This window comes from Capra hircus, chromosome 4, assembly GCF_001704415.2.
Source record: "Capra hircus breed San Clemente chromosome 4, ASM170441v1, whole genome shotgun sequence".
Classification (NCBI taxonomy): Eukaryota; Metazoa; Chordata; class Mammalia; order Artiodactyla; family Bovidae; genus Capra; species Capra hircus.
In genome coordinates, this window is record NC_030811.1 from 54,818,961 (window position 1) to 54,834,273 (window position 15,313).

Here is a 15,313-nt window from a genome sequence, read left to right on the forward strand (position 1 = left end):
GGCCAGGTCTGAACCATGTGCGGGAGGCGCAGACAGCCCCTAGGAACCCCAGGACATGTGGGCTCCAGGCTAACGTCACTCTGGAGTGGGATGGGGATGCCAGGCCAGCAGGGTCATGGTGCCCGCCTCCTGGAGGGCAACGTCCACCTGCTGATCCCTGCCGCTCACCCCGCCCTGTCCATCTGGAGGCCTGGCTTTGCCCTCTGGCACCCCCTGAGCTTTGCACACAGGGCGGGGACACCTGGATTTCTCTGGCCCCCTGAGTGGGGCCAACTTGGAGGAATTTCTCAAAGCCTATTAGAGCAGTGGCTGCCTCCTGCCTGCCTCCTCGGGCTGGGCAGGGCTGAGGGCGGAGGGAGAGAGGGAGGGAGGGGAGAGAGGAGGAAGGGAAAATAAGTTGGCAGTCCGACAGCAGAGCTGTGTCTGCATCCATCGCTAAGAGGAGGCCTGTGTGGTGTGGGGCGGGCCAGGAGCAAGGAGAGGCCTTCCTCCCTTTGTGCTCCCCCCTTCTCCTCCCCCCGAGGCCCTATAAATAGGCCCAGCCCAGGCTGTGGCTCAGTTCTCAGAGGGAGGCGAGCACCAGGCAGCGGTCTCAAGCCAAGCCCCCTGCCAGCATGGCCAGCGAGTTCAAGAAGAAGCTCTTTTGGAGGGCGGTGGTGGCTGAGTTCCTGGCCATGATCCTCTTCATCTTCATCAGCATCGGTTCAGCCCTGGGCTTCCACTACCCAATAAAGAGCAACCAGACGACAGGTGCAGTCCAGGATAACGTGAAAGTGTCACTGGCCTTTGGGCTGAGCATCGCCACGCTGGCCCAGAGCGTGGGCCACATCAGCGGTGCCCACCTCAACCCAGCCGTCACACTGGGGCTCCTGCTCAGCTGCCAGATCAGTATCCTCCGGGCCATCATGTACATCATTGCCCAGTGCGTGGGGGCCATCGTCGCCACTGCCATCCTCTCGGGCATCACCTCCTCTCTGCCCGACAACTCGCTTGGCCTCAATGCGGTGAGTGGGGTGGCCCCAGGCTCTGGGGGCTCTAGAATGGTGCTGAGATGGGCCCGTCTCATTCTCCACCCATTGTGCAGATGGGGACACTGAGGAACAGAGAGGATGAGAGGTTGCTGGAGGTCAAGCAGAGCTGTACCTGGAACTCAGCTATGCCTGCCGTCCAGAGCCTGTTTTCTGCCAGGCACTGTGGGAAGCTGAGACCCAGAGCATAACAGCCTTGCCAATGTCCCCTGCGGGTCTCTATTGTGGGGAATAAGCTCTGGAGGCAGCTAACAGTGGGGCCAGCGGCTCCTCACCCCCGGGCTGCAGTTTCTTCCCCTCCCTCCCCTCAGCCCTGTCTGGGCAGCGGCTCCCTCCTGCATGCAGCCTGTACCCTCTTACACTCTGCCTGCTGCCCCCAGTCTCCCTGGACCACATGTCTGGCATGTCGGCAGCTGGTCACACAATCCTGTGTGAGCAGAGCTCTCCCAGAGGGGCTGCTCGAGCATCCAGGCAGCCCCACCTTCACACAGGTCCTCAAACTGCCTTCAAGGAAAAAGCTCCTCTTGCTCTGCTGGCTCCAGGAACGGGGCAAAGATGGGAGGTGAAAACAGTTTCAGGGCAGCCTGCAGGTGACTTTCCTGGATTGGAGCAAAGGGTGGGGGCCGGAGCAGGGACGTCTCGCCTCCGTTCTGATGGAGATGGACATCTTCCATCTCTGGGTCTGCTGTCTATCACCGGACGCAGAGAGGTGTGGCGCATGTATTTGTGTCTGTGAGCAGTGTGTGCACACGTGGATGCCAGCATGGGTCTCCGAACCTGTGAAAGCTGGCGGTGTTACTTCTGAAGGTGTGTCTGTGAGCGTGTCAGTGCCGCGGTGTGAGTGTGTCTGGAGGTGAGTGCATCCCTGTGTGTGCCCACTGTTCGGGCCTGACCTGGGGGCACTCGTGATAAGCAGATGTGGGTGACTGGGTGGAAACTGGAAAAGAATTCCTCCCGGGCCGCTTAGCACAGCTAATTGACCGTTGGCAGGCAGCTGCCTGCTGTCGCCGACCTGGGCTTTTCCAGACCCTCAGCCAAGTGCAAACTCAGACCTGGCTTGGGCCACAGCAGGGGGAAAATTTGGCCTGAGAGGCCGAGGAAGTCTTGGAGGAGGTCTCAGAGTGCCCGAGGAGGGGTTTTCACAGGGAGGGAGAGAGAAGGAATCAGATCAGGTCCGGGCTGGCGGGACGTGGGCAGGGCAGGCGGGTGTGGGGACAGAGAGGGAGGCAGCCAAAGGCTCCACAGAGAGAGTGGCGGGTGATTAGGCAAGCAGCCGTCCTCCCGCTTCCCAGCCAAAGTCCAGATTCGGCTGCGAAGGTCCATGCAGAGGGCAGCTGGCATGACCCTGCCAGGCAGGGATTAGCACTCCTTGTGTCACCGTGACACTTCACCCAGTCCAGGACTGAAGGTTAGCCCTTCAGGCTGCAGTTTAAACTTTAGTCAAAGAAGATGTGGTCTTTGTGGGTGTAAGGTCCTCCAGGCCTGTCTCTCTAGTTGGGGCAGAGCTGGGCAACCTCAGGGTGTGCCCACGGAGTAGGGTCAGGATCACCTCGGGGCTCAGCTGGGTATGATGGGCAAGGGGAAGGATCCTTCCTGGGGAGGAATAGAGTCTCCCCAGGCCTTCTGGTCCCCTCTTGACCTTCCTTCTCAAGGGCAAGTCAGGCCAGGCATCTGCTGGTGACTCTCTTCTCTCACACAGGCATCCCAGGCAGGCTTGAGGAGGGCAAGCATCCCTGTGCAATCTTGATCTGGCCAGGCCCTGATTCAGTGTCTTTTTCCCTTGCCAGCCTCCATTTTTCCAGTCTCCCCAATACCTGGGCTGGGTGGTTTGCAGGAGAGGGAGAAAGGGAACCCAACCCTGAGTAGAGAAGCAGACAAGTTGGGTTCAAGGCCTGGCTGCTTACTTGTTGACTTTCTTGGAGCTGAGAGCCCTTAAGTCTCCAAGAGGGGACCTTGATATCTCTTGGCCACACCCATACTGCCAGCAAGCTCACTTTGTGGACTTGAGTTTATCACTCTTTGCAGGAGGGGCTGGCTAAGAGGAGCCCAAGAAGTGCCAGGCTGAGCATAAGGGCAGCGAACATCGTGGTGGGAGCCCAGGGACTGCCCTGGCCCCACCATGGAAGTTTGGGGTCCAGAAACACATGTCTTGGGCTGAAGAACTCAGAAAGGGTTCAGAACAATGAGCCTGGGATCTAAAGGGGCCTGGGAGGTGGCCTCAGTGCCTTAAGAAGGGCAGAGACCAGTCTACATAGCAGGTGACATGCTCTTTCCTCCAGGCTCTGGGAGAGGTTTCCCCTAGCCCCTTGAATCCGGGCCTCTCCCAGCCCAAACCAGTCGTTGGCATGGAGATTTTCAAGGAAAATAGGGAAAGAAGTGGCAGGAAGTGGTTGGAGTGAGTCAGGGGGTGTCCCATGGGGATATGTTGGAGAAAACTTTCTCCTCACTGAGTCAGGGCTCAGGATATGCCCTGGAGCTACCGTGGACCTCTCTCTATCCTGCCACATCCTAGCTGGTTCTCAAAGCCAGACCCTGAGTTTATTTAGAGTGAAAGACAGAGGCAGCGGCTGGTGCCTGGCCTGCCCTGCCCTAGTTCAGCTACTAATACCGTGTGATTTCAGGCAAGCCACCTCAGGTCCCAGGTCCCATCTGTGGAATGGGTATATCGCAAGACGTGGCTGGGTGCTGAGAACTGGAAGATGCTCTTGAACCTTGAAATTCTGACCACTCACTGGCTCTGTTCATTCTTCCCCTCTCTTGCTTGCTTACCCATGTTCGCTGTAAACATGACTTTCACTACTGCAGACTAAATTCGGGGCTGAGTCAGGCCACTCCCTGCTCTGAGGAGTCCATGGTCCCGAGCAAGATAAGGCTGCTGCGCATCTGTCAAAGATAGGGGGCAGGAGGCAGGTGTGATAAGACGTGTCAGGGCACCTGGGAACTTCTGACCTTGAGCTGTGATGAGGGCCAGGAGGCCTTCAGGGAGGAGGTGTCCCGGGAGCCTAAAAGTAGAGATTCCAGGGTGGAGGGAAGGGGTTTCCAGCAGAGGAGGTCATGGCCTGAGAATCACAGGGTGTGGCTGATGGGGGGTTGGGGAGGGGATGGGCCATGGTGGGAGACCGGGCCTCTAGAGAACAATGAGGGTTCAGGGTTCAGGTCAGTGTCTGCCTGCGTTCCAGAGCCTGTGAATTCAGCCCCTTTGGGAGCTCAGGCAGAGTGCAAATCTCCTTTATTTTGGGGTCTTTTCTCAACCCTGTTGATGCTGGGCCTGAGTGCCTGGGGCACCTCTTCTACTTGTTGCATCTGGCACCTGACTTTAGCCCCACACTTTCTGCTTCCCCAGTTTCCTGAGCCTCGGTTTCCCCAACCACAGAAAGAGAGCGCCCCCAACTCCCTAACCCCTGTTCCCCGTGCCACCGGTTCTTCCAGGGTTGAGGGCCCTCCGCCTCCCCCAGAGTTGAGGGTGGACTGGGGAAAGGGAAGCCAGTTTTCCGACGGCCCTGTCCAGGGAGTGGGCTGGGGGCTGGGTGGTGGTGCCACAGATGGGACATGTAATTACTGTTTCCAGCCAGAGCCTGATGAGGGGGAAGGCGCAGAGAGAGGCAGAAGCTTTGCGGTGGAGACTTTCCTCACCATGGAAAATTCTGAGGCAGTTTCCCCATTAGAGCCCTTGGAGCCGCCCTGCCGGCCCCATATCGTCCATCCTGACACTGGCCCCTAACCAGGGCTTGCTCTGGGAATCCTCCTCTGAAGAGACTATGCCCTGAGAGGGGATATGGCCCCCCGGGGTCCCTCAGTCTGAGGGGATTCACCTTCTTCCATTGTTCTCCCCCAGCCCAGGTCACAGCCTCCCCTCACTGCCCTGGCTCACTGGAGGGCAATCCCATGCAGTCTCCCCCAACCTGACCTCAGGCCCGCATGGTGTTCCCCGCTTTCCCTAGGGCCCCACCCAGCAGGGTGCCTTTGGCCTTACCCACCTAGGGCTTCCCCCAAGCAGCTCAGACATGCCCCCTGCCTGCACCTTGAAGACTGGCTTGGGCAAGCTTTCCTGGAGGCACAGGGAGCCCTTGATTCTTGCTGGCAGAGCCCCCCTGGGGGCATGGTCCCTGCCCTCTGGAAGAACAGATGTATCTGAGCCCTGTGTGGGCTGAGCCCACACAACTGCAGGTAAGGGCAGGAAAATTCCCTCAGCCAGACCCTCTGTCCTGGTTCAGAGGGGCTCCTTAACCCAGGTGGTTCCCCAGGGGGTAAGTGAGGGGCTCTCTTCACACAACCGAGGAGCTGAGGGCCAGTGGACGAGTACACTCTGAGGCTAAAAACAACTCACAAGCTGATAGAAAAGTGGGAAAATTCCCATTCCCATGAGCATGCCCTTTCAGTGCCTGAAACCCCACCATCAGGACAACCTGGGGCTGGTGTCTGCTCAGGGTAAAGAAAGAACTTACTCTTTTAAATTGGGGAGGGACAGCTTCCAAATCAATAAGCTCCTGGTTACCAGGGCTGTGCAGGCAGGGGGTGAGGCAGCCGTGGCTCTGGGGCATGTGGCTCTTGTGGGGCGGGGGCAGTGGTGGGGACCATCTAACATTCCAGGTGGGCGGGAGGCCCTATTACAGGCTCTGGGCTGTATGGAGATTGGCCGTTCACATGGCCAGATGGGAATCCTGCACTCAGGACCCTAGTCTGGAGGGTGACTGCAGGTCTTGGGGGAAGGGGTCCCATGTCAGGCAGGAAGGAATCCTACAGACAGTTTGGGGCTATAATCTGGGCTGAGGCCTCTGTTTTACTGATAAGGAAACCACGGCTCACAGATGGGTGGAGTCACTCAAGATTGTGCAGCAGATGATGGTGGAGCAGGACTGTGACCCCAGCCGCCTGCCTACAACCCTTGAAAATCTCTGCAAATTGCACATACTTACGCTCACTGGCACACACGTGTGTGTGCACAGTCACAACAGTATGATGCACACGGGCACACGCACACACACACACACACACACACACACACACACACACGGGTGGGCGGGAAGAACGTTTTCAAGCCTGGGTGGTCCCGCTCAAGCCCTGGGACCCTAGGAGGAGGTGGAGGGGGCGCTCCTCAATGGCACCTCTTCCTTTCCCGAGCAGGAAGGCAGGGGCTGCCCCCGAGTGAGGAAAGAAGGAGGGAGGGAAGGAGGAAGCCCTTGCTTTGTGTATTGTTCCTTGTCAGGAAGATGAAATGGCTTCTGAGAGCAAATAAAGGGCGCTTTGAGACCTGCTTCTTTCTCTCTTACTCAAGGGTGCTTCCATCCCATCTCCTCCCCCATCCCCAGCCAGCAGTGGACCTGTTTGTCGGAGGACAGCACATGGGGACAGGGTGACAACTCAGAAATGTCACTAGACACACAACACAGACACTTAAGGCCACACACAGCACCTGCCCCCCACCGCACCCCAGAGCCCACATCTGCAAGAGGCGGTGTCCTGCCTAATAGGGTTAATACATGACTAGTTTGAATGTCCCCCGTGGGCTGAAAAAGAGGGTACATTCTTGAATTTGGAAGTGCAGGGCATATGTATTTTCCTTAAATCAAGCTTGTTAGTTACGGGGTTTGAATCTTCCCTGTTCTTGCTGTTCATATTATCGACACTTCCCTCCATTGGTTTCTAAGAGAGGTGGTTAACCCCCCTCACTCTGGTAGTGGATTGATCGTTTTCTTTTTGTAGCTCTGTCAACTTTTGTGTCACCTGTTTTTAGGTTGTATAGTTTAGTGTGTACAGGTTGAGAACTTTTATAACTGTTGGGTAGACTTTTCACTTACTTAGTGTCTAATAAACCTCTTAATGTCTAAGGAAAAAGAAGAGTCACATCTGGACATATGTGGTCACGCAGAGACTCTGCAGAGAGCGATGTAGAGAGACACACAAAGCCGTGGATACCCAGAGGCACATGGGCGCTTGAAAAATCACCGATGGAAGGGTGATACTTGGGGAGGGGGCTCACTGGGATACTGAGTCCTGCAGGCGGCGGGTGGGTGGGGTGGTCCTTGATGTCTTGTTCTTTAATGGGTGCTCCAGAGCTCCACCAGGCCTGGTTCAGGAAGGGTGGGACACCAGGATGCTCAGGTCATGCTGGGGCCTTGGGCCTCAGGAGTCACTTTGGTCAGTCTGCTCATGGGCAGCAGGGAGAGGAGGGTTCGAAGTTCATTGCCGGGAGAGGTCAGCTCTGTGCCACCCTGGGGCCCGGGGCACCCTGGCAGCTACAGAACATCTTCTGCCAGGTCCTCAGTCTAAGATGGCAACAGACAGGACCTTTAGCCAGGTGCATAGGTAGCCAGCACCTTTGCCTGTGAATGTAGGCAGCATAGACTCTGGGGCAAGAATTCTGGCATTGCCATCTCCTTCCCAGGCCTTGAGCTCCCCGTCTGTAACCTCACAGAGCCTTGAGCAGGCTGCCCTGCAAAGTCCACAGAAACTAATATTGGCCTGCAGTCTCCCAGCTAGAAAGCAAATGAACCAGCCCTGGCTCCAGGGAACTTCCTTCTAGAGTGGGTGGAAATGCTAGAAAATTAACATTATCTGCCACTTCTTTTGGGGGAGAGGGGACACACCTAACAGCTTGTGGGATCTTACTTCCCTGACCAGGAGTCGAACCCAGGCCCTCAGCAGTGAAAAGTGCAGAGTCCTAACCACTGGGCCTCCAAGAAATTTCCTTGTCTGCCCCTCCTGTCTCCATACAGTAAGTGTCCCTTCGAGGTCTGGGCAGGGAGATGAGAAGGTGCCCGTATTCTGTCCCCACTGAGCTCCCAGGCCAGGGGTTCTGAGGCACCCGATAGGAGACAAAAAGTTTATCTCTCTGCAAGATTTGCAGGCTGTTTAGTGAGGGCTTGATGAGTGAAAGCAGAAGTTAATTCCAGCCAGGGACCTGGAAAAACTCCTTGATGCTGAATTGGAATTGATGGAGGAATCTGAATTGGACCTTGAGAGTGGGCTTCAATGGGTTTGATACAAAACTGGAGAGCTTGCATCTTTCTGATGCTTAAGATTAAATGTGTGGCTTTTCTCTTATTTATATTTGTGTTCAGAAAATTGTTACTGGTGGTTTTTTTTTTTTTTTGGCCTTAATTAGTGGAATAGAAGACCCGGGCTGGGCAAAATGCTCTGGGGATATACAAACTTTTTTTTCAATAACAAGTAACCACAACTGGGATTAGCCCTATTTATGCCATTGTGTCAAATTCAATAGGTTGTAAACAGGAACATGGGCTTCTCAGGTGGCTCAGCAGTAAAGAATCTGCTTGTCAAACAGGGGATGCTGGTTCGATTCCTGGTCTGGGAAGATCCCCTGGAGAAGGAAATGGCAACCAGCTCCAGTATCCTTGCCTGGAAAATCCCATGGACAGAGGAGCCTGGCGGGTTACAGTCCATGGGGTCGTAAAGAGTCAGAAACGACTGAAGAGATGAAATAACAATAGTAACAAAATCGGAACATTGGGTCTGAATTTTTACTTGCTCTCTTCTGGACGTCAAATTTCAGCAGACCTTTATCCATTTCAATTTGGAATGATCGATGATTTTTTTTTTCAGATGTAAGTAGCACAACTTCTTAGGCAGTTGAAAGAGAGGAGATCGTAGAAGCAATCAGGGGAGTCTTCCTTTTGATGGCGGTGGTGGTAATGGGTTTAGGGAGAGGAAATTTACTAACCCATGTGGTTCTGGGCAGTCAAATTCTAAGGGCTCTGGGCCGCTAGGATGAGGTATGTCTTAGAGTCCCCAGGGCAGATATCACTTCTTGTGGACTGGGCATGGCACCAGGGCCCTTGGTCTGCTCACTTTGCATGAAAAGTGGTGTCCTTGGGCAGAGCAGGAGCTGAAATGCTGAGATTTGGTTAAGAATGAGCTCGCCCAGACCACATCTGTGATGAGTGCGGTGGGGATGAGGAGTATGAGGCAGGAGCCACTTAGAGCGATCATTCCATTAATCGGAGTGGAAGGGCTGGTTTCGGGACTCCTGCCAGCCAGCAATTAGGCCGACCCTGGGGATCAAAGGAGAGTGTGTGGAGGCGCGCGGGAGGAGGAGCCCTGAGCTTCCTGAGCGCTCAGACACGGAGGGCAGCGGCAGGTGTGAATGTGATGGGTATCGGTGCAAGTTGCCTGGCCTCATCATCCTGGCCTCCGTGGAGCCTGTCTCTGCTCCAGGTGGGCCTCACTCTACTGTCCACACTCCTGAGCAGCACAGCCCCTCCTGTTCTGCCTGCCCCACCTAGTTCTGAGGATAAGAGAAAGAACCAGAACAAAGCCACAACAACTATCCTGAGCCCACCTGCCTCTGCAACCCTTTCCAAATGCCCCAAGACAGCCCCTACCCCTCCACCCCAAGCCTTAGAACCTCTGGCCTCTCTGGGGAATGGGGAAGGAAAAATTAGATCAGTTTTACAGATGGGGAAACTGAGGACCAGAGAGGGGCAAGACCATGGTCATAGTGCCAGCAAGTAGGAGAGTAGGGACCTGAACTCAGGGTCACTTCTACAGCCCCACACGGGTGCAAAGAAAGCTGGGTACTTCCCAGAGGGCTGGCTGAGCTGAGGGGCTGCAGCCCTGGGGTCGGCCAGGAAAGGCGCGCAGAGCTGGGGCTGCAACCGAGGGGAGGGGATATGAGTCATTTTCCCTGTGATCCAGGGCGGCAGACAAAGGCGGGAAGAGAATTGTTCTTGTAAGATGGCCTCAGGGTGGGGCTGTAAAAACCTCTGGATGGTGGAGGGGTGCCCTCCACCTAGGATTCTGCAAAGTGCCCTGTAGCCTTGGAGACACCCCCACCCTGCTCAGGAAGAAGGTTCAAGTTCAGTCTTATTTGGACACACCAGCCCTGCCTGGGAGAAGGCAGCCTCCGTGGCCACATCGAGGCATATTTGTGAGTGGGCCTTGGCCCACGTGGCCCAGGTCCCCTGTGTGGGCATATTTGGCCCCTGGGACCGACCCCCACATGGGAGATGGTGCAGAGGCTCCTTGGGGAGGGGTCTACTGGCTGCAGCTACAGAGGGAGGGCTTTGGTGACCTCATGGCAGCTCCCATTCCCTTCTTTTTCCATGAGTCATGTTTCTAAAAGTGGCCCAGGAGCAAGTGGGAGCCAGACGGTGGTGGCGGGGCCTGTGTGGCCAGGAGGGAGAAGGAGGGGGCAGATAGGGAGGGTGGGGCCCAGAGGAAATGGGAGAGAGACAGTGGAGGGGAGAGACAGACAGAGGTGGGAAGGAGACAGAGGTGGGGGCTGCGAGGAACAGAGGCTCAAGGGAGAGATGGACACGGGAAGCTGCGGCCAGCTAACTGCCGAAGTCCCTCTCCAGCTCTGCAGGGGATGCGGTGGAATGTTCAAGATGTGGGGGTAGGAAGAAATGTCTCCAGCTGGGCCCTCCCACCCATTTGCTCCTCTTCTTCTTTGACTGTCCCTGAATGTCCCTGATCATCTTTTCCCATGCCTAGGGCTTGCCTGTCACCTATGGCCTTGATACCCCAGGGTACCCTGGTCTGGATGTAGGTGGATGCAGAAGCACCATCGTCTCCAGGCCTCTCTGGCCTCTGGGGAGGATGCCGTGGGGTTTAGGACAAGCTGGTTCTTCCTCAACAGGTGTGGGAGGGGCCAAGGCCTGGTGCTCACTGCTGGCTGTAAGTGCTTGAGTGTGGTGGATGCAGTGGGCTCTGAGGGCACTGAGGGTCTGGCCTTTGGTGCCCAGGCCTGGGGGCCCTGGGACTCCATCCTCACTGCTCTGCTCACTGAGCCTCTCCGCCCCTCTCCCCCACAGCTGGCCCCTGGCGTGAACTCGGGCCAGGGCCTGGGCATCGAGATCATCGGGACTCTGCAGCTGGTGCTGTGTGTGCTGGCCACCACTGACCGGAGGCGCCGCGACCTCGGGGGCTCCGGGCCCCTGGCCATTGGCTTCTCTGTGGCCCTGGGACACCTGCTGGCGGTGAGTGGGGGGATCTTCCCAAGTAGGAGTGCTGGTAGGGAGGGTGGAGCCAGGCTGCTGAGGGTGTCCTGTTGAGGGCAGGAGGTGGGACTCACACAGGGCTCATTCCACAGGCTGGGGGACCAGCTGCCCTGGAGAGGGAAGCACAGGGCCTGGCTGACCATCCTTCCAGGTCTGATGGTCACTGCCCTGTTTCCTTTCTGGTCTTCTTCCTCCATGTCACCCTCTCCCTCTGTCTCTTTCTCTCCATCTCCTCTCCTGTTCCCCCTGACCGTTCCCTCCTACAGATAGACTACACTGGCTGCGGTATTAACCCTGCCCGGTCCTTCGGCTCCTCGGTGATCACGCACAATTTCCAGGACCACTGGGTAAGGGGTCGAAGGGCTGTACCGTGCAGGTGGGAGGGAGACTTTGGTGCCTTATGGTAGATCCATCCCCCACCCTGTGACATCATCTTCCATCACAGAGGCCCTGCGAGATGGCCATGGGGAGGAACTCAGGAAGATGAGACTTGAGATACAGAGGTGGTGGGTTCACACCTCAGGCAGGGCAGTGTAGGCAGCCTCCTCTCCCAGGCATGCTGAGTTGGGTCACACAGAAGCAAGGAGAAAATCACTACCTAAGTCCTGGCTTGGACCAGTTGTAGGGGGTGGAGGGCTGCAGATGCTGGGGTTCAGCACTGCCTTTTCTGTCCCAGGCACAGGTTGGGGTGCACCGTGCAGTGGGGGGGTGGGTCGGGGCTCTCATGGGAAGCAGGTCGCATCAGGGCCCGCTGAGCATGTCTGCTGTCTGTTCCTAGATCTTCTGGGTGGGGCCGTTCATCGGAGCAGCCCTGGCAGTGCTCATCTATGACTTCATCCTGGCCCCACGCAGCAGCGACCTCACAGACCGCGTGAAGGTGTGGACCAGTGGTCAGGTGGAGGAGTATGACCTGGATGCCGACGACATCAACTCCAGGGTGGAGATGAAGCCCAAATAAGGGGGCTAGGCCTGGGCATCCATGTCGGGGGTGTGGGGGCAGGGGCGGGCAGAGGGAGGGGAGGGGTGAAATCTGTATCATAGACACTCTGACAAGCTGGCCAAAGTCGCTTCCCGAAGATCCACAGGGCCTGCATGGCCAAGTCTGATTTGGGACTGTTGCTATCACCTTCTTTCTCTTTCTCCTCTTCCCGGCTTTGGGGATCCCTGAGGACCAAGATTTTCCAATCATCCATTCCCTTGAAGTCACAAAGGAGGTGAAAGAGAGGGACCTACCTTGCTAAGTTGTCCTCTCAGAGTGTGATGGGAGGTATGCCAGAAACCCCCCCCCCATCCCCAAATTGCTCACCAGCTCACCTGCCGCAGGTGCCTGGGGCTCCTCGGTGATTGCTTTGTGCCTCCGGGCGTGGCCCTCTTTCCTGTAACATGCACTTGCCCCAAGGATGCTCTGAGGGGGAAGAGACCCCACCAAGTGCAGTGGTGGGGTCAGGGGGCAGTCAGAGCCCGTCCTTGAGGACTGGCTGGCTTCCAGGGCTGCTCCCCCAGCTCTGGAGGTGCTGTACGACCTTGGGAATGTCTCAATCTTGGGGACTCAGTAATTCCATCTGTAAAGTGGCAGGGGTAGGGAGAGCTACATGGGCCCGAGACCCCTTGCAGAATCACTTACAGGATTCTGTAAGTGTAGACACACTGCACATTCTGGAAGACCTAGTCTGGCCCAGCGCTGCTTCTTCCACTTGCCTAGTATATAGTTGTAACCTACACATCTATGTGAACACATGTACATAGACACACATGTTCCAAAGCAAAGAGCAACAGGTCATCCAGCCGTTGGAAGTTCCCGTTCCTGGGGAGCAGGGCTGAGAGTGGACAGAGCCTGCTGTTGCAGAATGAAGATCATCTGAGGGAGGGGGAGGAATGTCCACGTTCCTTCACTGAGCTGTAGTTGATCTTTTCCACCTATCATTGCATCACCCTCGGCGTTATTTGGTTCTTCAGTTTCTCTTGCCAGTGCAGACACAGGTCAACATTATGTAGGGGTGTGTTGACTGAAGGACACTTGGTCATCCGAAGGTCAGCCCCCGGAGACAGATGTCCTTGCTGGACCCTCAGTGAGGGTTCTGAGCCCCCAGCTGATCCCGAGGTGGGAGGAGAAGCAGATTCTCCCCTTATTCCAGAGGTCCTGGTTGGAAGCCCTGGGGGGAAGCTGGGTGACCTGCACAGGCTTCCTAGGCCATAGGCTTCCCTCTTCATTTATTTGGAGGGGAGAGTTGGTCTTGACCGAATGAAGTAGCTGTGGCTTCAGCCCAAGGATAATTCTGAGCACAGTCTGTTAGCAGCTATCTACACATTCCATACAAATCCACCAGGGCCAGAGTAGGTCCCCCCATGCCCCGCAGCCACGATGGTGACAAACACTGGGAGACACAATACATAGGTATCTGGAAGCAGTAGGACGACCAGGAGGCCCTTGATGATCACAACACATCATAACATCCATACACTCTCTCCTCCATTCCTGAGCAAAAGCTTCTAGTCCATTTAACAGAGAAAGAAACTGAGGTCCAGGACCCGGAGCAAGACGACGATTCAGCCAGGCCTAGCAGCCAGGGCCGTGCCTCTGGCTACTCCCTGGACTGTGGGACTGGGCCCTCTTAGACCCAGATCCTACGTTTCTGCCCGGGTAATGGCCAGGTGCCGGGAAGGGTGAGGGGACTCTTGGAGGGGAAAGGGGGGCGCTCCATCCTGACTGTCCTGGCTGCTGCACACAGGGCCCTGCGTCTGTCTGCTCTGCATATATGTCTCTTTGGAATTGGAATTTCATTATATGTTAAGAAAATAAACACAATATAGGTCATCCAGACTCCTTGGAATGAAGGTTTTTCTTCTTTGGGCACTGTGTTCCCACAGGGATCACTGGGTCTGAGAACTTGGGCCCAGTCTGAGGGGGAGCCACTGTACCCCAGGATCCCTGGTCTCAGGGGGTGGACACAACCAGAGCTCCATCTGAGGGACAGAAGGCTCCTGCAGGATTGAAGTGTGACAGCTTGAGGGTTCTCTCTAACCCCCTCCTTAGAACAGTGCCCAGGGAGCACCAGGGACTGCCTGGGCCCCTCTTTCTCTGGCCCTTAGCACATTTCTGACCCACCTGCCCTGGGGCTGGGCTCTGCCTGGGGGGCTCAGCTCTGGGGGTGGAGGTGGAGATGGACTCACCCATCAGAGTGAGGTTAGTGAGAGGTACAAGGGATGCTGGGGAGAGGTGACATGCAGTAGCTAAGAGGGGAAAAGTCCCTCAGTTCTTTAGGGCCTGGCAGGGGTGGGGTGGCGGGCGTGTGTATGTGTGTGTGAAGGGTTCCTCTGCTCTGAAAGCATGAGCCACATTCTGTGAGGATGGGCATCTTCCCACGGTTTTTGTCAGGGCATCCTCAGGGCAGAAGAGATCAGAGTGGGCTGACCTCTGTCCCCAGGAGGACAGGAAGCCAGAAAAGGACCCCTCTGTCTGCTCCTGCCTTTACACCTGTCCTGGTGTAGACCAAGGCCGGTGCAGGCTGGAAAGGCCCCATCCAGCCCTCTTCAGATCACAAAATCCCATCCCACATGTGGCCCCCTGCTACTGGGGGCACAGCAGGCGTACATACCCTCATTCAGTGGAGGCAAGAGGATCCTCAGAGACAGGCCCAAGTCTCAGGACAGATCTTTGCCAAGCTGATATGTGGATGCAGGCCCCCCCTCCATGCCTCACCCCACACTCTAAGGGCTAGTTTCTCAAAATAGGGACAAGTACATGGGGAAACCCAGTGCCCAATAACGGAGGCCCAGAGTCTGGAAGACTCCAAGAACCACCAACCTGGACATCTCACTGGGCCACCTGGGCAGGTCAGGGGTGACTGGGAAGGTCCCGGGTCTCCCATTCTGCTCTAAGAGATGCCCAGGTCCTGCCTCCCTCTATGGGGGGGCTTTGCTGATGGTGATACAGTGGCAACTTGGCTTGTGGAGGTTGTGAGGTCAGTGTGGCTGGAGCAGGCTTTCTTATCCCAGTGTGCAGTGGGCCCCTACGAGTGACAGCTAGGGCCTCAGTCCATGCAAACTGCCTCTGCACCTCCCAGGCTGAGGGCAAGCTGCTATGAGTGGGAGTGTACAGGCCAGGCCATGGAAACAGGGTCTGGGCTAGCCTGGGGCAGCTAGGCCTCCCCAGGCAGGTGTGCCGAGACTCTCTCTCACAGCCCTTCCGGGCTTATCTCCTTATCTTGTCCCCTCCTCCCTGGTGTGAAGCCCTCTCAGTCCCCACCAGGGGCCCTGGGCACCCCCCACCTTAACCCCTGCTCTTCCTTTGCCATCCTCTGGCCATTCCAGAGAAGGGCCTTTCTT

At 56.5% G+C, this 15,313-nt stretch overlaps 1 protein-coding gene across 1 annotated transcript; it reads left to right on the plus strand.

The window, feature by feature from the left end:
• AQP1 (aquaporin 1 (Colton blood group)) lies at nucleotides 395-13,808 on the plus strand. Its single transcript, XM_018047113.1, has 4 exons — nucleotides 395-1,004; nucleotides 10,802-10,966; nucleotides 11,254-11,334; nucleotides 11,766-13,808. The coding sequence occupies exons 1-4, from the start codon at nucleotides 615-617 to the stop codon at nucleotides 11,943-11,945; spliced, it is 816 nt and encodes a 271-aa protein (XP_017902602.1). The 5' UTR covers nucleotides 395-614; the 3' UTR covers nucleotides 11,946-13,808.